We start from the raw sequence: 23,306 nt of genomic DNA on the forward strand, positions 1-23,306 counted from the left end.
GGTGTGTGGGGACCCCCGACACACTCCCACACATGGTGCACGGCCCCCACCACCAGGAGCAGCAGCCCCACTCCCCTCTCTTTGAAATGTGTTGGGCTTGTTTTTAAAGGCATTGCTGCTATTTTTTCTCGCAAGACTTGCGAACACTGCTTTGCTTCCTGCTCCCCGTGGGCAGCAGCACTGGGGTGAGAATGGGCAGTCTCAACCAGCCCAGGGCCCACTAGTTTGTTTGCCTAGGACCCACTAAAGGGTTAATCTGTCCCTGGATCTGGGCAGAGGAGCCTGCCCAGGGCCAGCACTGGGGACCCAGCTGGAGAGCAGATGAGGTGGCAGAGTGCAGAGCAGGGGCACCAGAAAACATGACAGCAGTGCCGCACAGAGGCCAATTGTGCAGCCGTGGCCCAGAGATGCAGGAGGCTCTGCTACAGATATCCAGGGGTCAAAAAAACCTGTGGGGAAAAAAAGGCAGAGCAGCATACACACACAGGCAACGCTCCTTTGCAGCACAGAGAACATCTGAATGTGTAGTATGTGGCACCACAGATGTGTTTGCGGTGACACATACTGCACAGCTTGCTCGTCTGGCCACGGCCGAAGTGTCCTTAATTTGATTTAGCTTTACTTCACTTCCAAAGAGAATTAAACTAAATTAAATTAAGAACATTTAATTCTACGTGAGAGTCTACACAGGGCTTTGGTGCAGTTTAACTAACCTATGGTAAATTCAGGGTAACTTTCCTTGTGTAAGAGAGTTCCAAGAGAGGTTATATATATGCCTGTGGCTCCTGAGCTTCTGTCTGATATGTTATCTCAGAGCCTTCTTATAAATCAGCTATCCTGGATGGGATTGCTCTATCTCTTTCTCTTCAAAGTTCAGTAGAGTTTCCTGCCTGGCACATTCTGGCTTGTCTGCTAGCAACTCAGAAGAGAATCTAGAGATGATTTTATCAGGGAATGAGAGAACTTGTGACTCCCCTGCTAAATTATACTTAGAGATCTTGGCCTGCATTCATGTCTTCTGACCAGGAGACTGATCTGATCTCAACATAGTTTTCACTGGTATGGTAGGACCTGTGACAACTGGCTTCCTCTGTTACTTGCCAATTGGGAAAAGCAATCTCTCTAGTATTATGGCCAGAAAGGTGTATGAAATCCAAGCTCATGTCTTCCATATACCATAACGACGTGAGTTTTCCTGAAAACAGGTTTAGAATTCACTTCAGCCATCAATGTCTTCCATTTATTTCTTGGAACCTCACTCCATACCAGGTAATACAAAACTTTACATTCTGGATATGGTGAGGGCTTTCTTATTTTTTTAGACAGAACACAGTTGTTTCAGTTCTCTCTTAGACACTGTGGCATTTACAGAGAAGGCTCAAAGGTAACTTGTATTCAGCTAGAGATTGCCTAAATGTGTTTTAAGCTACATAATACTTACTATCAGATAGCTAGGGAGGACATTTGGGTTCCATTACAACTTATTCCACTGGGGCTCCACCAGCTTTTGCTGCTTGTTAGGGTAATATAACAATATCTGAGGCATGACAGGCTGCTATTTAGAGACCTTGTAAGGATACACATTTGTCTCCTGTTATTCCCTGGAGAAGCTTCTGGTTTAGATGCTGATTTTAATAAGGAGGTTCTGCAGTTATGTTTTCCCAGTCTCTAGTCATGCAATACTGTCTATTAATTGCACAGAGTGGAATCTGTGTAGACAATCATTCAAAGAAGCATGGTTACTTGCTTTGCAGAAATTCTGATTCTTTGAGGTGTGTTTATACAGATTCCTGCTCTGTCCATTTATCTGAAATCTTCTCATATCATATTCTTATTGACAAAGCAACTGAATGTCACTTAAGGTCACCCCACTCTTTATAATGTTGGCCATGTTGATTGTGAGGGCATGGACCCTGGGTACACAAAAAGAATACAGTCTTTACCTCCCAGGGAACAGGTAACCATCTTTTCCATTCTATGTTATGGTTTCATTCTAAAATTCAACTCACTGAGCAGCATGGACAAGTAAAATGCTAACTGTATGCTTTTCTTAGGGAATTAGGAATTAAGTTGTGGAGTGTTTCAGAATATATTAAATGCTTATAAAAGATATGAGAACTGTGTTTTCTTTACAAAAAAGGGGAGGGGCTCTTCTCCTAATTGACAGAATACCTATGCTTGGTTATATTCAAGAAGATGCCATGAGAGTTAACTTTAAATTTAACATCAAAGATAAATGAGCTTTGTTTGGCAGAACAAACAGTAATGCAGGCTTGAGTCAATGGTATTTCTTTGATTAGCAGTTAGTACTGTAGGTTAATAATTAATACTGAATGACTCCAGTTGTACTGCCTCCAGCTGTGATCACATTAGCTTTCACATGCTAAGTAGCAGTGGACCTAGTCAAGACATGGATGAAAAACCTCCAAGAAAAAGCCTACAGTGCTACAGGAATTGGTGCTGGGATTCAGTAGTTGGTTCTCTTTCTGTGACAGTATGAAATCAATCTTCCAGCTTGGTGCTAGGGTGCATTGTGTTATTGAATGTTCCTTTTTGTGGCTATAAGGCAGGGGTAGGCAACGTTTTATGGCCGGAGTGCCGAAAAAACCACAATGTCTATCTTGGAAGGTGCCAGAGTGCTGGCATGCCAGAAAAACAAAATGAGTGTGGTGGGGGGTACATGGCAAGATGCACTGCATATTTAATAATCATAGATATTGCCTTTGTTGTTGTGTATTCCTTTTTTGTTGAGCATGTTGCAGTGAGAGAGAGAAAAAAGAGACAAATAAGAGAAAGAGGAGAGAGAGAGAGAAAGAAAAAGAAGAGCAGAGAGAGAATCAGGCACACGCACACAGAGAGCCACATGCACAAACACAGAGAACCAGAACACACCCAGAGCAGACACATGAGACCGCACACAGACACACAGAACCAGACAGAGGCAGAAAAACACACAGAACCAGATGCGTGGGTGCATGGAGCCAGGCTCCTGGGCCACTGGACAAAGTCCAACCCAACAGTGCCCTAGTCCTGCCAGAGCCCCTGTGCTTCCCTGGGGAGCCAGCCCCCGGGCTGCAGTGCAGCTGGCCAAGGCCCCAGCCCAGAGCCTGCCCATCAGTCCAACCAACCACCTACCCCGCACAGCTAAGCCCGCAAAAGGTGCGGTGCTCCTGGCACGGGGAAGTGTCAGCCTCATCTCGGTGGGGAGGCTGGGCCAGGGCTGGGCTCGGAGCAGTTGGGAGTCAGATGGGCTCAGATGCAAGCACTGCTGCAAGCAGACTGGGCTCCATGGTTGGCAGCAGCTACCAGAGCCTGGGCCGGTGGCAGCCAGGAGGCTGCAAACTGCTGCTCTGGTCTCTGGCATCAGCTCCATACCAGCAGGTGCATGCATGCTTTGGAGTGGATGGTGGGGGTAGGGCCTGAGGCAGCACAGCCCTCCTGCTGTCCACTCTGAGGTGCACGTGCAGTCACCACCAACATGGAGCTGATGCCAGGGCTATGGAGCCTGGTGCAGCTGTTTGCAGCCTGCCCGTTGACTGGTGCAGCTGCCAAGAGCCCAGGCTGGTTACAAAAAGCTGCGCCAGGCTCCAGATCCCAATCATTAGCTCTGTGCCGGCAGCAGGGGAGAGGCCGGGGTTGCGCTGCCTCAGGACCCTCCCCACCATCTGCTCCAAGGTTTTAGCAGCTGCCTAGAGCCTAGGCTGGCAGTGGCGTGCCAAGCAAAATGGCCTCACGTGCTGTGCTTGGCAGACATGCCGGGGTTGCTGACCCCTGCTATAGGGTAAAAGTGAGACTGTGACCACATTATCACTAAAAACCTCTGATTACCACCTGCATTGGTAACATTCAGACAGTAGTATTGATCAAAAGTAATATTGTTTTCTATTTAAGATCTTGTAATACAAATTATTTTAATGTTCCCACTCTCCTTCAACAGGAAGCTTCTTCTTTGCCAGATATTAACACATTGCCTAGTCATGACAGCATGAAACATGAGATGCTTCTGATGACAATTTGGCTATCCAGTTGTGGACAGGTAGCTGCCTTTGGTCAGCATGATGGACATTTCCCAGAGACTGTATTGACAGCAGCCAACATCTATCAAGCCCTTGTTACTTGGCTTCTCTCCTTGGTGAGTACATAGAGTGAAATGCAGCAAATAGGTAACACCAGGTTTCTAGATGACTTTTGCCCACCAGAAAATGGATAATCCATATTACAAAATTTCCTTACTCCAGTGTCCCAAAGGAAAGACTGAACCCAAAGAAAGCAAATATCAGGCCCTATTCTTATCCTTCTGGAAGTCAATGGAAAGAGTTCCCTATAGAAGCTAGACCAGGCCCTTAGTTTTCAAAGAGTGTGCAACAGAAAACAATGACATTCAGTAGAACAAAGTATTTGAAAGTGACCAGTAAAAAAGGAGAGACTTGCCTATTCAGTGTCCTCCAGTAAAACAGGAATGAATAGAAATGGCTGTTTCCGATTATTTGTTCTGGGTAAGAGCTGACTCTTATCTGAATAAGTGGTACAAACTTATCGGAACTTAGTGGCCTGGGGCTGTTCTGTTTTATCCTAATGAGAGGTCTCACCACTCACTGTTGTTAGTCTGATTATGAGTGTTAGACCAGCTATAAAAACTTGGGAGCCCCCCCAGCTTCCATCCTCTCCAGCCTTCATTCTCAAATATTCTCTTTCTTCCTCATCTTTTCCATCCATTCAACTTTAGCATTCCTCTCCAAGGGAAATAGAAGCTATTTTTTCCGTCCCCCAGTTTATAGGCCTGTGCAAAGCAACTAGTATTTGCTTTGGATTTGGCCAATTTGGGGGACAGTGATTCAATGGGGGGAACTGAGCCCCCTGCCCTGGCCCCCCCAAGCCAAGTTCTGCACAGCAGGGTGGGGCAAGAGGCAGGGCATTCCTCCCCACTGTGCAGCCTCTCCGTGTGGGGCTGCAAATGCTATGGCCCTGGCTCCAGCACAGTGTGGCTCTCAGCTCTGTTCCAGCCTGCCAGAGTCAGCCAAGCCAGGCAGCACGAGGAGGGGAGGACTGGAGATAAGATGCTACAGCACCAGCAGGGCTCATGATCATTCTTCCACTACTGCTCTGGCACCAGCCTCAGCCCAGCTGCAGGGAGCTCATGTGTATGTGAGTGTGTGAGTGTGTGTGAGTGCAAGATTATGTGTGAGTACAAGTGTGAGAGTGTGTGTGAGTATGAGTGTACGAGAGTGTGAGCATGTGAGTGCACACAGCCCTCAACAGCTCATCAAAACTCGTTAAGTTGCCCTGCAGCCCAAATAATTGCCCACCCCTGTTCAAGAGAAAGGATGGAGATTGCTTTGGTCCTTGCTGAGCCCATGGCCTCATGGTTTTGCCATTTTTCTGGGAAGGAGGCGATGCAGGCTCAGAATGAGAGGGACCCAGAACCTGGGTCTTCTGCTTTTTGTGCAAGTGTCCTAACCACTAAACTCTGGACTAGAAAGTGCAGGAGGTTACCACCTTACTTCTGGCAGTTATACTTTTGTGAGCCTGTTCTGCTCTAGATGGAAGTAGGATCCAAAATGTGCATAAGTGCCAAAAATTGTAGTTATGAAGCCACATAAGTGCTGCTTTGGTGCATGAAGGGGAAATAGAATTTAGTCCTTAGTGTTCAAGACAATGTCAGGTTGTGTTGTTCACAGTGATGTCACTGACCTGCACAAATGTCTCCAAGCCCTGTATGGAGAGGGAATTTTAGGGGGTCTTTGTACATGCTCCAGGGGTGAGGTACTTTAATTAGATCAGCTCGAAGAGCCCACAGCATCTCATGTATTCAGTGTTCCATGCTTCAAAATGGTGGTGGGCACGCTTTAACTGAAGCTTATTTGATGAGCTTTAGTTAAAGCACCCCTGCTGCCATTTTGAAGCACAGGGACACTGAATACACAAGACATGGAGGCTGATGGAGCATGCTCCAGCAGACTTGATTAATCATGTCTACTTTAATATGTTGTAATTACAGCGTGTCAGAGCAGTGTCCTCACACATCCACAGGCACCCCTTAATTCTTTTATTGAAAATAGTTTCAAGTCCAGAGTAGAATACGTAGCAGGGTTATTAAAATATCTAGACACCCTGATAGGGCCATAAACTAAAGAAACGAGGTTTAAGTGATAGCAGAGCCCCCCAAAAAGAATTGCAGCTCCATAAGTCAGAAGTTAACCCAATTTCTCATCTTTTATGAGTCATGAGAGGTCCTGACCTTGCACTGGCTGTCCCTCCCTTTTGTGGGTTTTTGTAACTTCTTCTCCCAATCTTTTCTGTACTGTGCTCTCTTTTTTGCCTTTTCTCCCTCCTCTCCAGGTTTTTGGGTATCCTACTGCTTCTGCCCACTGATACTGCCTTTTTCTACTCCCTGTCAGGGTTATCCAGGAATAACAGTGTCTCTCATGCTAGCCTTGTACCAAATGTATCACATCTGAGTGTGACTTTATGAGTCTTATGGTTTTTGTCTTGGCCAGTTAGAGGTTTATTATCCAAAGCATTTTACTGGAAATATATTGATATTCATGATGCATGGTTCCTAGTGTTCATTTTAGGGCTAGCATAAGTCACTTTGTATCCTTATTTCAAATTAGATCTGTACATTAAAAAAAAAAGAATATTCCTTTTCCCCACAAAACATAAAGCCTATCTAAACATCCAGCTTCAGCCTAAATAAAACTGGAAGGTGACTGATGTGCTTGTGGCTATAACTGATCAGTAATGAGGAACATGAAGGCTTATTAAAGAACCCTGCCCTGACTTCTTATAATGGCATAATCACTTAGCATTGATTTTTAACAGAGATTGTATTGATCTTATTATCATTAATAAAAGCAGCATACAGTGCTGCTGTAGCAACGAACGCGCAGGGAGATGTTGACAGGGACTCTTTGTTCTCATTTCTTGCTGGCTAGGGAAGTAATATGAGTTGCAAGTCTCTCTTTCTCTTTCTCCCCCTCTCATAGCTGGCTAAATGTGGAGCTTGGAGGTTATGGGAAGCCTTATTGGGAAAATAAATCCCATGACCTACCAAAACCTACATGTTATTCCTTTTTAATTTGATTTTTATAAAATTACTACTGCCTAAATCTTGATGGTTTCACCAATCAAGCTGGAGTGCTCCCAGGGTTATACTGCACAGGCTGTCTTCATTCAGAAGTCACAATGTGGGCAAAGGGTTATATTCATTCCTCGAAGCAGACTTCTGTAAATATAACTGTGTATAAAATGAAGGCATCTATTCATATAAATTTACAGGTACCTTCCTTGAAACTGAATGGTGGGATCAAAGCTCCATTCCAGGTGGTGGGGCTGCAGCAGATCTGGCGAGAGGATGGATTAGCACTGTATGCTTGCCTAATTCCACCTGACAAATCTCCAGCCCAGAACTGCATCAAGATCCAGAAGCACAAAGTGAGTAGCAGAAATGCCATGCACATGTGCTGGAGTTATTGCATTTGAGCTGGGATGTACTGGCTATATTTGACTAACCTTGAGACCACTTGAAGCCAGTGTAATTTAGAATAGCCCTTAGGCTGCTCTGAATTAAAGTGGGAGCTGTCAGAGCAAGACTGTGGGAGAATCAAAGTGACTTTCAGTAACTGCCCGCTTGGCTTTCCTGCTATGCTGAATTTAGATGCAGCACAGATGAGGATCCAGCCCCATATGTCAAAGGCCTTTTGTCTCTTTTCTGCTCATTAACTGCTCCATATATCTTTGGTGGCTGTCGCCACACAGAGTGAAAATTTATGGATAATGGTCAAAGAGGGAAAACTTTAACATAACATCCATTATGTTTCTGCTTTTGTATTTTGATTATGTGAAAGTACAGCTAGAGGGAGGGGATATTTTCTTGCTGTTAATTTCACAAGACTTAGAGTCCAGGATGTGGGTTCTGTTCTTTGTCAGTTCAAAATCAAGTGTTAACATAGTCCTCAACTCTGACTGAATGATGTACCCAGGAGCATCTAGGAAACTTGCAGCTGCAGTGTGTTGCAGTGTACATGATATCTTTTGATGGCCACTTGTTTGACCAAACATTCTACATAAAATAATTTCTGAGACACTGTTCCTGGCCCTTGCCAAATTGGTGACTGTTTGGCAGCACAAAACAGCTTCAAAGAGTGTGTGGATAGCCACTGGTGAATGAATCCCTTCAGCCCCAAGAAATGATTAAGTGTCACAGTGGCACCTTCCGTGCAACCTCATTTACAGGCCAGGTGTGGTCAGGGAAGAGAAGCTGTGACCAGATCCTGGCAATCCTTGGCTGATGGAGTGATCCCTTGGGGCCATTAGCAACCAGTACAGCTTAGAGCAGCCTCCAGCTGTTTTAACTTACAGCAACCAGGCACATCACAGGATCAAAGGGATGGGAAAGTACAAACCTGATTTAGACCTACTTTTCAGTTTTCTCTGCTCAGCTGCAGTGAATGCTCCACATCCACAGCTGACTGTCTGTGAGTACTAAAGATTAAATTTCCCATGATGTATCATAAAGCTTGGATTGTGACAGCTGTGACTGGAATGCTCCCTCAAATAGGTGATTGATGCTGACAACTAATGTCATGATTAAAACACTACAAAAGAAACAATAAGCAACTCTTCTGCTGATGCTTGGGCATTTGTGGGGAGGAGCAGCAGGACTGCGGAGGGCAGGCAGCCTGCTAGACTGGATTAAGGATATCACAATTATTTTTGCTGTAGGCCAACTGGAACCAAGGTAATTTCTTTGGAACAAAGGCCTTGGGGAAGAAACTTAACTGCCCCATATCCACTTACTTGGAAGCCCACCCATGGAGCTGGTCTCTAGAGGGTCACTTCAGTCCAGCCACAGTCCAGGGCTGACCAGAGCATCAAAATTATTTAACATTGAGCAAACTCAATATGCCCAACTGGTGTCATGTAATTGAATAAACTTTGCAGGGTTACAGGCCCAGGCTATTCCCAACATTTGGTGGGGGCAGGATAGAGTTTTACTTTATCATAGATTGGCTGAACGCACTGTACAGAGTTTTTCATCTCTGAAATAAATCACAGAGCAGCCCTATCACTCTGTTTGCCTACACGCACTGCTGTTCATACCCAGGTGAGCTAATATGTACAGAAGTGAACACATGAGCCATTTGGTCTGTGCTCCTTAAAGTAGGGCTCTGTGCAACTGGTATATTATGGAACCTTTCATTAGAGGTTCCATAATATGCCTTTCCAACAACAATTGTAAGGAGTGACCTAGAAACCTCTACTCGAAGACGAAGCAGAAGAGAATGCTATGTGAAAAATGCCCAGCTGCAATGATAAGGAGGAGACAGTCCTAGATAAAAGAGGCTTGAAAACAAAAGAAGAAACAGAGTACTGGGTTAAAGGGCTCATTAAAATACTAAAAGTCACACCCCTAGGTGGGGAAGAAGTATGCTAATGAAACACATATGTATGTAAATGAGATACATGGCTAAAACACAGGTATAGAGACATGCTCAGTAAAGAACTTCTTGCGTCACTCACTTATAACCAATCATTAAACAAGCACGCTTGTGAAGGCATTGAAAACTCCTGTATAAAAGATGCTTAGAAATAGTGATCTGGTGTGCTTGTTATGTGAATTATTCCACTTGCACCTTTTATTGCTAGCAATAAACCTTCTTTGTACTTTCACCCCTGGTATCTTTATTGGCCTTTGCATACCGGGCACGATCCCAGACTTGAGCTGAGGCTCAACACAATGACCTTTGTTTTTCTTGTTTTCTTGAGGCATTTATACAGCTGCTGTTCCTTCTTCAGTCAGTGATGTAAGCTGATGGGAGCCACAAAAATCTTTCAGAAATGTCAGCCACAGCCAAGGCAAAGAAAACAAAAGGAACTAGCTGCTGTCTCTCTGATTCTCCTCCTTAGCAGCATTGGCTATTGCTGGAGAGAAAGCCAACAGATTTTATTAGAGTCACCAGTCTCTTGTGGTGGTGCTAATGTACAGTATTTTACCTGGCAGTATAAGATAACAATATTTGTCTCTTGTAGCCATTAACAGTTTCTATTCTGGTTCTTTCTTCTGAGCACAATAAAAATCAGTTATAAGGGTTTAGCATAATTTGGATGTGAAATGAGCATCCAGGGAAAAAAACTTGGATCCCAGTAGTTGCTGTTGAAGTTCTTGGTTGCAAGATTCTAGCAAAATACAAATTAAATTTCTTTTAAATGAAATATGAAAGGACAAGCAATGTCAGGGTTAACATTAACTGATTGCACCCTGATAGTTTGACAATGTAGTGTTCTTAGCTTGACACATCTGGATTTGTTGTTTACTGTGGAAAACAGACACATGCCTTGTGCATCCTATTGGATACAAGTTAATGCCCATGAGTTACGAGAGAGTAAATGCTTGTCTTTCTATGGATCTCTCTCTTATATTGGTCACTGTAGTATTAGAGTGCCAGATTCATGAAGCACTAGGCACAGTGGTCTGTGAGGTTTTCCTTTCTTTTAAAATTGTATCATTAAAATAGTGCTTCTGACAGGCAGTGGATTGCCTTTCATAAGCAATCTAGAACCTGGGGACCTCTCTTATCTACTGAACTAGTATTAACTTCCTTCACTTCACCCTATTCATAATCTTGACCTTGGAATGAGGGAACCATATAGAGCAGGGGTGGGAAAAATGTGGCCGGGGGGCCAGATGCGGCCCGCCAGGCCATTCTATCCGGCCTGCAGGGCCCCTAAAAAATTTAGAAAATGATAGATTCATAGATTATAGAGTTCAGAAGGGACCTAATGGATCATCGTGTCCGACCCCCTGCCCCTGGCAGGAAAGAGGAACGAGGTCAAACGACCCCAGCCAGGTGATTGTCAAGCCTCCTCTTGAAGACCTCCAAGTTAGGTGATAGCACCACCTCTCTTGGAAGCCCATTGCAGACTCTGGCCACCCTTACTGTAAAAAAATTTCTTCCTGATGTCTAGCCTTAATCTACTTTCCACTAGTTTGCACCCATTATTCCTAGTTACTCCCTGGGGTGCTCTGGTAAACAGCACATCCCTAATTCCCTGCTGTCCTCCCCTGAGAAACTTATAGGCCAAGGAACAAGGTCACCCCTCAGCCGTCTTTTGTAAAGGCTGAAGAGATCCAGATCTCTCAACCTTTCCTTGTAGAGTCTTTCATGGAGACCACTAATCATTCGAGTGGCCCTTCTGTGAACCCTCTCCAGATTCTCCATGTCCCTCTTGAAGTGCAGTGCCCAAAACTGGACACAGTACTCCAACTGTGGCCTGACTAATGCTGCATAGAGGGGGACCATCACCTCCCACAATCTGTTGGTCATGCATCTGCTAATACACGACAAGGTGTGATTGGCTTTGTTGGTGGCCTCGTTACACTGCTGGCTCATGTTCATCTTGGAGTCAACTATAACTCCAAGATCTCTCTCAGTCTCTGAGCTGCTGAGGAGGGTATCCCCCAACCTGTAGGTATGCTGGGGATTCCTCCTTCCTAGGTGGAGTACCTTACATTTATCTTTGTTGAATTGCATCCTATTTTGTTCTGCCCATTGATCTAACCTGTCCAGGTTGGCCTGTATCTGCTCCCTGCCCTCTGGTGTATTAACTTTGCCCCATAACTTGATATCATCTGCGGCCTTGGGGAGGGTGCTCACCACACCCTCATCCAAATCGCTGATGAAGATATTAAATAACACCAGTCCAGGGACTGAACCCTATGGGATCGCACTCCCCGCCTCCTTCCAGGCCAAGAATGACCTGTCCGCCGCCACTCCCTGGGTGCGGTCCCTAAGCCAGTTAGCCATCCACCTGACTGTGTAGGCGTCCACTCCAGAAGCCTGTTAGCTTCCCTATGAGAATAGGATGCGAAACTGTCGAAGGCCTTCCTAAAATCCAGGTAGATGACATCAGCCTCAGCTCCTGTGTCAAGGCAGTGTGTGAGTTGTTCATAAAAGGCTATAACGTTTGTCAGGTAGGATCTACCTTTGACGAAACCGTGCTGATTTCCTTTCAGCATCGTTTCTCCTGCTAGGCCTTCACAAATTCGCTCTTTGATGATTTTTTCTAGTATTTTCCCAGGGATAGAGGTAAGACTAACTGGCCTAAAGTTACCTGGCTCTTCCTTTCTCCCCTTCTTAAAAAATGGGCACTATGCGGGCCTTCTTCCAGTCCTCAGGGACCTGGCCGGAGCACCATGAGCGCTCAAACAGCCGTGCCAGCGGCTCGGCAATGACACTGGCCAATTCCTTCAGCACCCGTGGATGGAGGTCATCTGTACCATCTGACTTGTACCCATCCAGCCCTTCCAAGTGATCTTTAACTAAGTCAGCACTAACCTTTGGTGGTCTGGTGCCTTTTGGACATCTGTCTATGCTCAAGGTGGGGGAATTGTCTTGGTCAGTATTAAGGAATACTGAAGCGAAGAACTCATTGAAGAGCTCTGCCTTTTTCTCTGTGTCAACCACCAATTGACCTGATTTGTCCTGCAGGGGCCCTATGCTGGTCTGCACTTTCTTTTTGCTCTCTATGCATCTGTAGAAGGACTTTTTATTGTCTTTAATTGTTGTAGCCAGCCTAAACTCCAATCCTGCCTTGGCCTGCCGAACTGACTCCCTGCAATTGCATGCCAGGGTGGTGTATGCCTCCTTGGTGGCTGCCCCCTGCTTCCACTGCCTATACATCTCTTTCTTTGCCCCCAGTCTTTCCTGAAGCTCCCTGTTTAGCCAAGGGGGCTTTTTTATCCACTTACACCCTTTCCTGCATAAGGGGATAGACTCCTTTTATGCCCCAAGGATCATTCCCTTGAGAAACCTCCAACCCTCCTGGACCCCCATCTGCTCGATGCTCTTGAGTTCTGCCATCTCACTAACTAGCCTTCTAAGTTTACTAAAGTTTGGCCCTTCTGAAGTCTAACACTTTGGCTTCACTGGATATTTTTCCCACTCTTTGCTGGATAGTGAACTCTACCAAGTGATGGTCACTATCTCCCAGGTTACTGTGTACCCGCAGGTCCCGCACAAGATCATCCCCTATTGCTAAGACCAGGCCTAGCAAGGCGCTACCCCTGGTGGGATTGGACACCATCTGGGTTAGGTGGAGGTCCTGCAGACAGTGTAAGAACCTCCTTGAGCGGCTTGTTTTGGCTGCCTGTTCCTCCCAGCTGATGTTCGGGTAATTTAGGTCCCCCATGACCACTGCCTCCCTCACCTGTATGGCATCTGAGAGCTGCTTGGAGAATACCTCATCTAGCTCATCATCCTGGTGAGGAGGTCTGTAGTAGATCCCCACTACCAAGTCCTTTTCCCCTGGCCCCCCCTGGATCCTGACCCACAATGCCTTGGTATTCCCCTCCTCCACTCCTGCCTTGATGACGGAAGATATGTACTGCTCCTTAACATAGAGAGCTACACCCCCACCTTTTCTCCCTACTCTGTCTTGTCTATACAACATGTACCCCTCAATGCCTACCGCCCAGTCGTACATAGAATCCCACCGTGTTTCAGTTTAGCCGACTAGGTCATACTGTGTGCTAGCAAGTAGGAGTGTGAGCTCCTGGCATTTGTGTAAAGACATTTTAGCCCCTCAGTGGGTGCTCTTGGTGTCCCTTTGCCTTGATGGCATGTATTCCCCTTAGTGCTTACCTGGTTAGGTCTGGTGCCTTGATTGTGGCTTTCCAACCCTGGGTTCTCATCAACCACTGGTTCCCTGTCCCCCGCCGAACCTAGTTTAAAACTCTTCGGAGGAGATCAGCCAACCTGTAGGAGAACAGATGCTTACCTCTAGGAGAGAGATGAAGATTGTCCTATCCTAGGAAGCCTTCTCCCTGGAACTGTTGGCTATGGTTGTAGAATCCGAATCCTTCCTGAATACACCATCTCTGGAGCTGCTGGTTGACTTCCCTGATTGCGGGCATCCTGGCACCTTCGGCTGCTGCCAACTGGAAGGATGGAGGAGAATACCACCTGTGCCCCTGACTTTCTGAGACTGACCCCCAGCTCATGGAAGTCCTTCATGATGCGGTCAAGAATACTCCCAGCCACATCATTAGTGCCCACATGGGCAAGGACCATGGGGTAGTAGTTGGAGGGCTTGATGAGATTAGGAATCCTTGCAGTGATGTCACTGATCTTAGCTCCAGGCATGCAGGAGACCTCTCTCATCATGGGATCTGGTCAGCAGATCGGCCCTTCTGTGCCTCTCAGGGTTGAGTGGCCCACCACAATAACTCAGCGTTTCTTCTTCTGCCTGGATAAATTTAATATTTATCTGTCCTGGGCTGCCTGTCTCACGGCCCTCGATGGCTTGCCAAAACCCAGTAAGCAGCCCTCTGCCCAAAATAATTGCCTGCCCCTGATATAGAGGGTTGGGAGGGCCATTGGCCCTTACAGTTCTCGGTCCTGTGGACTGATTGTCAATGAGGCTATCAATCCAGTGGAGGTAGCTTTTCTCATAGTAATAAACAACCATTGTTTCCAATGGGTTGATGGCCATTTGACCACTGAGAACTGGGCTGAAACAATGTGCTTAATGATTTTCAGTCACCACTAAGTTGGGTTGAGCACCCTAGAAATTAAACACTCTATTCCAGTCCCCTGAGTCATCTGCTTTCTGTTTACAGGGCATTTCATTGTCAGCTGCACATCTTTTTTGTTGTCATATTTTATTTCTCCAACCCAAGGTCTAACAGTTTTTTAATAAAAAATATAATAATGGGCTCCTCAGGGAAGGAACTGCTGTCCTAGGCAGGTGAACCTTTTGATCACTCAGCCATGACAACATTGCTTTTTTTTTAAATCTGTTTCCATAAATCAAGCAGATCTTCAGTGTTTTCTCCCCATTCTTGTAAGCTTGAGTAGTCTCTTATATGCTAGTCTCTTCCGCCTCTCCAAGCAAGTAAGTGAAATGAGGCAAATTTAAACATTCCCAACATGGTTTTGGTTGCTTGAGTTGCTGTCAGAACAAATGATCTTATGTTTATTTTATGTAATTGTGACATGCTGATAAACAAGCTGCATTTATATGCAAGTCTGATAGAATCTGATGTTTGTGGCATGTGTTCTCTAAAGGCACTTTTACCTGTGCTCCAGCGCGTTCTGATTAGAACACATCAGCGCAGAATCGATCAATTGAGTCTGCTGCAGAGTTCTGATCGGGACGCTGCAATGTCTCATGTATTCAGGGTCCCCATTTCTCAAAACGGTGGCAGGGGCACTTTAACTAAAGCTCATTCAACAAGTTAATTTAGTTAAAGCACCCCTACCGCCATTTTGAAAAGAGGGATGCTGAATACATGAGACACTGTGGGCATTTTAAATTAAAGCACTCCCAAAAGCTGCTCTAGTTAAAACATCTCCCCCGCTTCTCCCCCTAAGAGGTACCCCTTCTTAGGGAGAGATATATAGGTGCCCTAAGAGGCTAAATTGTGTTCCCAATTAAGAAGGGTACCACCAAACAAAGCAACTTGATTATCTTCTAGACTGGTTAACAACACACAATTTTGCCAGTTATTGTAAACAACATCCATGCAGTACCTGTCACAGGATGAGCTCAGGATTTTTGTCTGAGACTTTTACCACTTGGGCTTTAATTTGAAGATAGCTGAACAGATGTTACAGAGAAGCCAACTCTCTGGCTGGGAAAAGTCTTCTGTCTGATGGTCCTTAACAACTAGGGATTAAAGTAGAGGGAACAAGTGGGTTTGGAGAGGAAATGAAAAGATAGGTATTTGTGACTCACAACTGTGGAATGAGGAATGAGCCGTAGTTTTCAATAGGCATGTTTCTTAAAAATCAAATGAATAAGGTTATTCAGGCATGTACAATGTCCTTGTGAAAGGCTTTTCAAATGATATTATACAGTATTTGTCTGATTTATGGTCCCATTAATTAAATGGTTTCCCCTTGGCTTCTAAAAAGCTGAAGCTGGTTATAATTAAAAGAACTGCACCTTCCTAAAAGATTTATACAATACAGTCATTCCCTGGGCAGCAGGACAAGCAGAATGCCATTTGGCTAAATGAAACATACTGGTCACCCTTGGCTATAGAACGCTGATGAGAGTAACAAAGATGCCTTTTGGCCAGAACTGCTGAAATGGTCAGCTTGCTTTGCTATAAAGCTCAATTATGGACAGTGACAAGGCAGTTAACAACAAACCTCAATTAGCTGTAATGTCCAGTAATAAAATAACTGGTGCATAGTATCCATTGCACCCAGCTCCCAGTATTTTGGGTATCTGCACACTTCTCACCCTTATTCACAAGGAGTCAGCAAATTCCTCCCTTCTTTACCGTAGTGAAGAATTTCAGGTCCCTTCTCCATGTTAGTCCTCAGTGCAGCACACATGTACCTGCTTTCCACTCAGTTGGACTGTAAAGAACTGAACTAGAGACAAACAAAGCTGGCCAAAAAATAAGCATGGAATCAGAGAAGAGGTTATGCTGATTTTGGCAGGTGATGGGAGAATGGCCAACTAAGTACCAGGATTGGTGCTGCTCTGCATCAGGCGTTTTGTTAATTTCCCTTCATCTCCCACTTTCTTCCTGTCATGTGACATGCATAATACAGCTGTCTTATAAAAAGAGTTTGCAGTTTTTTTGCACCCTAATATTAAGACCAGGCCTTTAACCATATGTCTTTGACTGTTTGCAGGGAAAGGAAGACCTTGGAGGAACATCCATTTTTTACCAGCAGATTTCCACTTTTCTATCCCATACATGGCTTCCAGATGTTATCTGGTGGGAAGCAGAACTGACCAATTGCCTCCAGGACCAGCCATATTCACTCCTTCCTGAAATTCCTACTGTTCGACTCAGCTGTGTTTCTACCATTAACCCTGACCCTAAGGTATCACATATGAACCATTAATGTGCTACCGTGAACAGATCCAAAAAAAGTTGTCCTTTATCCAGTAAGGTTCTTTTCTTTTGGTCTGGGTGAGGGTTTTAGGACCTGCATTTAACAGGTGCTGTGCCCTGCTGTGTCTTATTGGGCATTTATACACATACATTTTCATGCCCCAACATGCTGGAGATCCAGCGCATCGAAGCAGACTCGATTAATCATGTCTGCTCCACATACAAGCTGACACAAACTGTGCTGTGTTGCATTCAGTTGTATAAGCAGCGAAATGCACGTCAGTGCGCAGAAAATGGTGGCAGTGCATTTTTGAACAAGAACACCTTCGATGAGTTTTAGTTCAAAAGTGTGCCACCACCATTTTCTCAGTGCTGATGCATATTTCACCACTTATAGAACTGCACACAATGCAGCACAGTGTGTGTCAGCTTTAAAAAATGCCCAGCACTGCAGCACAAGCATGTGTCAAATGCCCATTGAGATCAGTGAGGGTTAAAAATTCAGAATATCTCTTAGGATCAATTCCTATAAGGTTGTATCAGAATAGGCTAAATATGAAAGGACTTTAACTTCATGCCAAGCAGGGATGTACCTAATGATCCATAAGTGGCAAAAAAGTTAACCTCTTCATTCTTAGCAGGCTGTGTCAGTCTTGCAAATAGTTGAACTGTTAAAAGAGTTTGTGCATTTCTGGTTTACAGGGCAAGTCTTTTTATTCGAAAGCTTCTGACCTTATTTAGGACTGGAAATACTGAACTGCCTTTTTGACCTAAATGCAAATTGTCATAGCTGCATTCAAACTGAGATATACTGTGAGCTATATTATGTCTTCTGTAGGACAGATTTGCTGGACCTCTAGAGTCTCTCCACAGCAGGTAGTCAGAATGTACCTGTCTGTATTTCTTGAGAGCTAGGTAGAAGGCTGAGAGAGGTCCAGCAATGACACCTACAGACCTTCCAACAAAAGGGTTCTGCACTGGAAGCAATGTCCTTTTTCGTTAATAAGTAGCAGGGGCCACCAGCAGGTATATTTTTTCTTCCCTGCCTATATACATTACCTCCAGCTACTCCTGCTCAGTACAACTACATGCTATTTGCCTTTTCTTCTGCATGAATATCCCACTTACTCCATTCCTGTAGCAACAGTGGAAGTCAGTCAGGTTGTTTCTTCTTCATTCTTAGCTCAATATAAGTACCAGTGCACCATCCCAAGAATTAATGGACACTGCAGTATTCTTTCGTAACTAAATTGAACAGCTTTTGAAACTGAGGCGATATGACAGTGATTACATAATTGTAATTAGATTCAAGGGTTAACGTTTCTCAGTGTCAATGACGATGTTGAAAATGTAGGTCTTAACTTTACATCTTCAGTTTTTCTTATAGGTTATCCAACATCTTTGAATGAAAATGGGTATTTATTTCTCACTGATGTGCAGCTAGTGTAACCTTTAACTCCTGGCAAGTGGTGTAAAGCAGCCCAACATATTTGCAACAGATATGGTACATATTTGTAAGGTATAGAATTAGGCTTAATTTAAAACAAGCAGAGCTTTTATGCCTGCTCTCTGTTAAGGGAATTATAAATCTTCAGAAACTGAACAGTCAGGCAGCAACTACATTTCCTGTGTGAAGGATATCAGCTTCACCTGTTTTGAAGAAATGAATTTAGATTAACAGCCAAATTCCCTTCTGAGTTTTGAGTGCTTAGCACCTCCCTGGACCAAGTCCTCAGTTACACAAAGACCACATCACATCCTGGACATGCATCTCTTTCAGTTAAAACAAAGTTGGTACCTCCAAATAAGACAACAGGCCAGATTCTCAGCTGCCACCAGATTACTCTGTTAACTACATTGGAGCTATGCCAGTTGCCACCAGCTGGGAATCTGTCCTTATGTTAATAAAATTATACTTGCATAAGCTCTACATATAATAATCAAAATTTGCTTTAATTGGGTACAGGGGCATGAATCCCTCTTACTTTCTTTTATATTGTGAGGGACCAAGAGATACAACTAGAATTGAGCGCTCTAAACACTGAACACACAAAAAGTAAATGCCAATTTCAACTCCAAAGAGTTTGCAGTCTAAACAACAAGATACAAAGGGTGGATTAAACTAATGAATCCACAGGATTTGGGAGAAGGAGAAATAGGGTGAAAATATAAGATTGCTTCAGCACAGCCTAGATTTATGCCCCATTATAAGCAATCATCAGCAGTAATCACAGTGAATCTTAAACAAACTGTTTGTCAGAGAGAGAGACGGTATTTTGCTTTCAGTCATTTGGCCAAGTTGTTTTTCAGCGAATGTTGAGCCCCAGATTAGATCACTTTACCTTTGTATCTTACTTTGAAATTTTCCATTAAGGCTTCCTTTCCTTTCCTTTCTCATGTCCTTGTGACAAGGTATTTAGCAGAATTTTGCAGATTCATTGGAATCTGCCAGCCCCACGCTGTGAGTACTTCTACTGTGGCCATACATACCATCTATTGATCTGCAATATTGCACTTTAAATATGAAGAACAAATTCACAAAGGAACCATTACAACCCCAGGTTAGGTTAGGAGTGACATAATCCTTGAGAGGTTATTAATTAGAATGCTCCTTGTCAGCAGAAAGAGATAGGCTTAATTTTAATATGATATAAAACCAAATGCTGCTTCATGTTAACATTTAGGGGTTCTGAGGAGAAGGATTTTCATCTTCACCTTAATTGCTTCTTTCCCCAGCCTATTCCTTCCTCATTATCCAAAATGAGTGGAGAGTAGAGTATTGGAGAAGGTTCTGCCCCACCAGAAGCAAGACTGGCTAGGACCCAGGGCCTACTCCCTTCTAAAGCCTCAACCATTTTACTGAGCCCATACCCTCTGGTTTACTCTTCCCCCTCAACTTCCTCCCTTGACTGCCCAAAGGAGAAGGCCAGTTTCAAAAGGAGTGCCAAAGAAGGCTCATGATGATGCTTGATCTGGGGCTCGGTGGTTAGACTACTGTACTGGGAAGTCAGAGAGATGCAGGTTTAAACCTTCTTTGGGTGAGGGGAGCCTACAATTTGGGGGGCTTCTTTGGCAAGAGGTGTAATGACTCATTTAATGTGGGTAAAAAAATAGAAGAGCTGCATCCTTCTGTTCCCTCCACAGTCTAACACCTACTAGTCATGGGTTTCTGGCTCCCTACACATATGTAGGGACCTACCTAATTCACAGAGGCTGCCTATTCTGTTTTATGGGCAGAACATGGTCCCAGACAAACATTTTCAGATGGAGTGTGGTGCCCCCCCGCCCCCCCCCATGCCTCTGATTGACCGAGGGGCCTAGTGGCCCCATCCCTTGTCACAGATTGGCTGCAGGGACTGCCTGTCATGTGGCCCTGCCCCTCACCACTGACTGGCCAATTGGTGAAGAGAGGCAGAGCCACATGACAGGCAGCCCTTGCAACTAGTCAATGGTGAGGGGCAGGGTCAGCAGCCATCTTGCTGGCATCCCTTCAAGCGGGCAGCCCACTTCCCAGCAAGCTGTCACAGTGCTTGATAAGTTATTTATGTATTTTTTCCCATGGATTTTTTGGATTTCATGGGCATTGCTCAGATTTTGCAGGCAATTCCATATTTCATGGAATCCATGAAAGTGCTAATTTGGTAGGTCCCTACTTATGTGTCTTAGATACTGGTACACCTCCACAACTGGTGCACACTGTGTAGCCTACTGTGTATGGCTTTGTGCATGTGCACACTTATACATCCCCACTCTCAGGGAAATAGAATGGCTACTTCTGTATAAGTGGCAGTTTTTATACTTATACACCTAAAAATATGCCATTTAGACTCAGAGAGAGAAACAGAATTCCACTCAGTCTCAAAAGGTCATGAGGGGTGAGGAACCACTCCCTGATTTCTTGGCATGAAAATTCTGAATGAGCTCTGTCATCTTCCAGGAAGTCTCTCAAGAGAAGTGGTTGAAGTAGAAGACGGGGCAGAAGACCCGTCATGTGCAACATATAAAATTGGATTAGAGATATTAGTAAAATATGCTGTTACATTGTTTAAGCCAACGGTGTGTGATTATTTTGGGTGGAGGGCACTTAATAAGTTTTGGTGAGCTGTTGGAGGTTTCATAAGTAACCCCATCCCTTGACAGTTGCCCCACCCCCTGGTTGCAACATTGGGACCAGAAGTCCTGCCCCGTAACCCCTGACCTTTGCCACTGCAAGTCCCACCCCACCTCCCCCTCCCATGTACTCATTTTGGGAGTAGGGGGTTGCAATCTTAGAACCAGAAAAAAAATCATACACTAGAAGACAAAAACCTACTATAATATATTTTTAATTTTATTACAAAATGCATTTGTTGTGACTTGTGATTTTGTACTGTATATATAAGGGATTGCATAATAACTCAAAAATAAGATGTCAGTCTTTTATATTGTGTGGTATAGTGGGGTGTGGCTGGGGGTGGGGAGGTATGTATGGGGGGTGGGAGTGTGTGGGGGAGTTGTGAGAGGTTGTGGCTGTGTAGGAGGCATAGGGTATGTTGGGGTGTACATATACGTCGGTGGGAGTTGTGGGGACAGGGTGTGGGTGTGAGAGGGGGGGGTGTAGGCACCCCCCACACACTCCCCCCAGCAGCAGCAGCAGGCAGGGAGGTCAGGGTGCTCGTGCCTGGTGCCTGCACCCGGTGGGGCACGGCTCTGGCCAGCGCTGTACGCGAGGGTGAGCACAGCCTGCCTGGCTGCCTGTATTGCCAGGGCTCCGCGTCTGTGTGCCTGCAGCTCCCACACTTGCAGTGGGGGAACCCTGCACCAGAGCTGGCTGCCTTCCCCAGTGGGAGTGGAGGGAGCCCCGCCCCCTGCTTCCCCGCAGAGTCCAGTGTGGGGCTTCCCCGCTGTGAATGCAAGACCTGCAGGCGGGTGGTGCAGAGCCTCTGTGATAGAGGCAGCCAGCACTGCACTGGGGGCAAGGAGTACAGCCTGCCCAACTGCCTCTATCACAGGGGCTCAGTGTGGTGCACCTGCAGCTCCTACACTTACAGCAGGGAAGCCCCATGCTGGACTCCGTGGGGAAGCAGGGGGCAGGGCTCCTTCCACTCCTGGCAGAGTGCGGAGACCTGTGCAGCAGGGGCGGGAAAGGCAGCAGGTTCCAGTATGGAGCTTCCCCTGCTGCGAATGCTGGAGCTGCAGGCGCACAGCACATGGTGCAGAGACCCGGCAATAGAGGATGTGCTCTGCCCCCCACTCCCCCACTGCCACACTCCCACTGACCCCCTGGGCGTGGGCTCCATGCTTCCACCCTGCTGCAACTCCACTCTGCACTCCCACCAGCCCCTCCGCTTCCCTACCTGCTGCCCCGAGTGAGTTGACTAACAGGAAGCCAAGCAGGTTCCTATGGGGAGCTGCAGCAGGAGCCCTGCTCAGAAGCTGCTGCTGGCTAGGCAGGGCCCTTCTGCACAAAAGAATGGGATCCAAGCGTAATAGGGTACGTTGGGGATTGGAAGGGGCCTGGCAGGGCACAATTCACCTGACCCGTGGTGCCCTACAATCTATGTGCCTGGCAGGCCGGATGTGGCCTGCAGGCTGTATTTTGCCCGCCTCAGTCTAACCAATAAGCATGAAGCCCCCACCCCTAATGAATGGACTTAATACTTCTTTTGCCTATTATTACCATTTCCTTTACTATCACAACTGTAACTGTTGTCACATCTGCATTTCATCTTGCACACTTCCAACTTTTCCTAATCTTCCTCAGGTTCTTGGCTGTATGGATGCTGACTTTCACCTGTTGTTCATGAAACAAATATACATCATATTACGTAAGGCTGTGGTCTTGGCTCAGTATCTCATTGATGCCAATAGTTCAGCCAGGTTATTGTTTTACTTCTGCATGTGCTTTCACTGTCCCTCCTTTTCATGCTACTTGTGGGTATGTACCCAGGGACATTGAGAGCTGTTTCAAAAGATGACCTTTGCTCCAACATCACAACAGCTGTTACATTGTATGAAGCTGGGAATGATACAAATGTAGCAAAACAGCTTCAGCTTTAGCATTGTTTCATCCCCAGTTAAAGTTACAACAATTTTGCTACATTTTTATTGTTTATGGCCTGTCCATATGCAATTGTTAGAACATAACAGCTGCTGTACTTTCCTGAGCAGCAGCTCTGCTTTTGAAACTGCTCCAAATGTACGTGTGTCTGTACCCTAAGAAACAAACTGGTAGCTTCAAGCCACACTTTAGATGCAGTCATGCTTGTGTATGAATATGATTGCTGCTTGAGAGACCTTGGGTCACTCTGTGGCTGGGCTGCCTGTAGGATCTGCATCCCTGTGTTGCCTTGAGCTTTCAATCCTGGCATGTGCCTTGGTGCTATGTTGGCCTCTGAAATTTCTACTGCAACTGATGCCAAATCTTCAAGGGTTCATTGCCAAGCAGTCAGACTCAGCATTAGGATTG

General features: G+C 45.4%; 1 protein-coding gene across 1 annotated transcript in view; it reads left to right on the forward strand.

Moving 5' to 3' along the window:
- The window catches only part of CUNH16orf71 (chromosome unknown C16orf71 homolog), an 82,123-nt gene extending 65,231 nt beyond the window's left edge, over window positions 1-16,892 (forward strand). Inside the window, exons 11-13 of the mRNA XM_025194426.1 lie at window positions 3,938-4,132; window positions 7,279-7,434; window positions 16,653-16,892. Of these exons, the coding sequence (XP_025050211.1) occupies window positions 3,938-4,132; window positions 7,279-7,434; window positions 16,653-16,868 (567 nt within the window). The 3' untranslated portion in view covers window positions 16,869-16,892. The remainder of the gene's footprint in view (window positions 1-3,937; window positions 4,133-7,278; window positions 7,435-16,652) is intronic.
- The last annotated feature ends 6,414 nt before the right edge of the window (window positions 16,893-23,306 follow it).

This window comes from Alligator sinensis, unplaced genomic scaffold (assembly GCF_000455745.1).
Source record: "Alligator sinensis unplaced genomic scaffold, ASM45574v1 scaffold1098_1, whole genome shotgun sequence".
Classification (NCBI taxonomy): domain Eukaryota; kingdom Metazoa; phylum Chordata; order Crocodylia; family Alligatoridae; genus Alligator; species Alligator sinensis.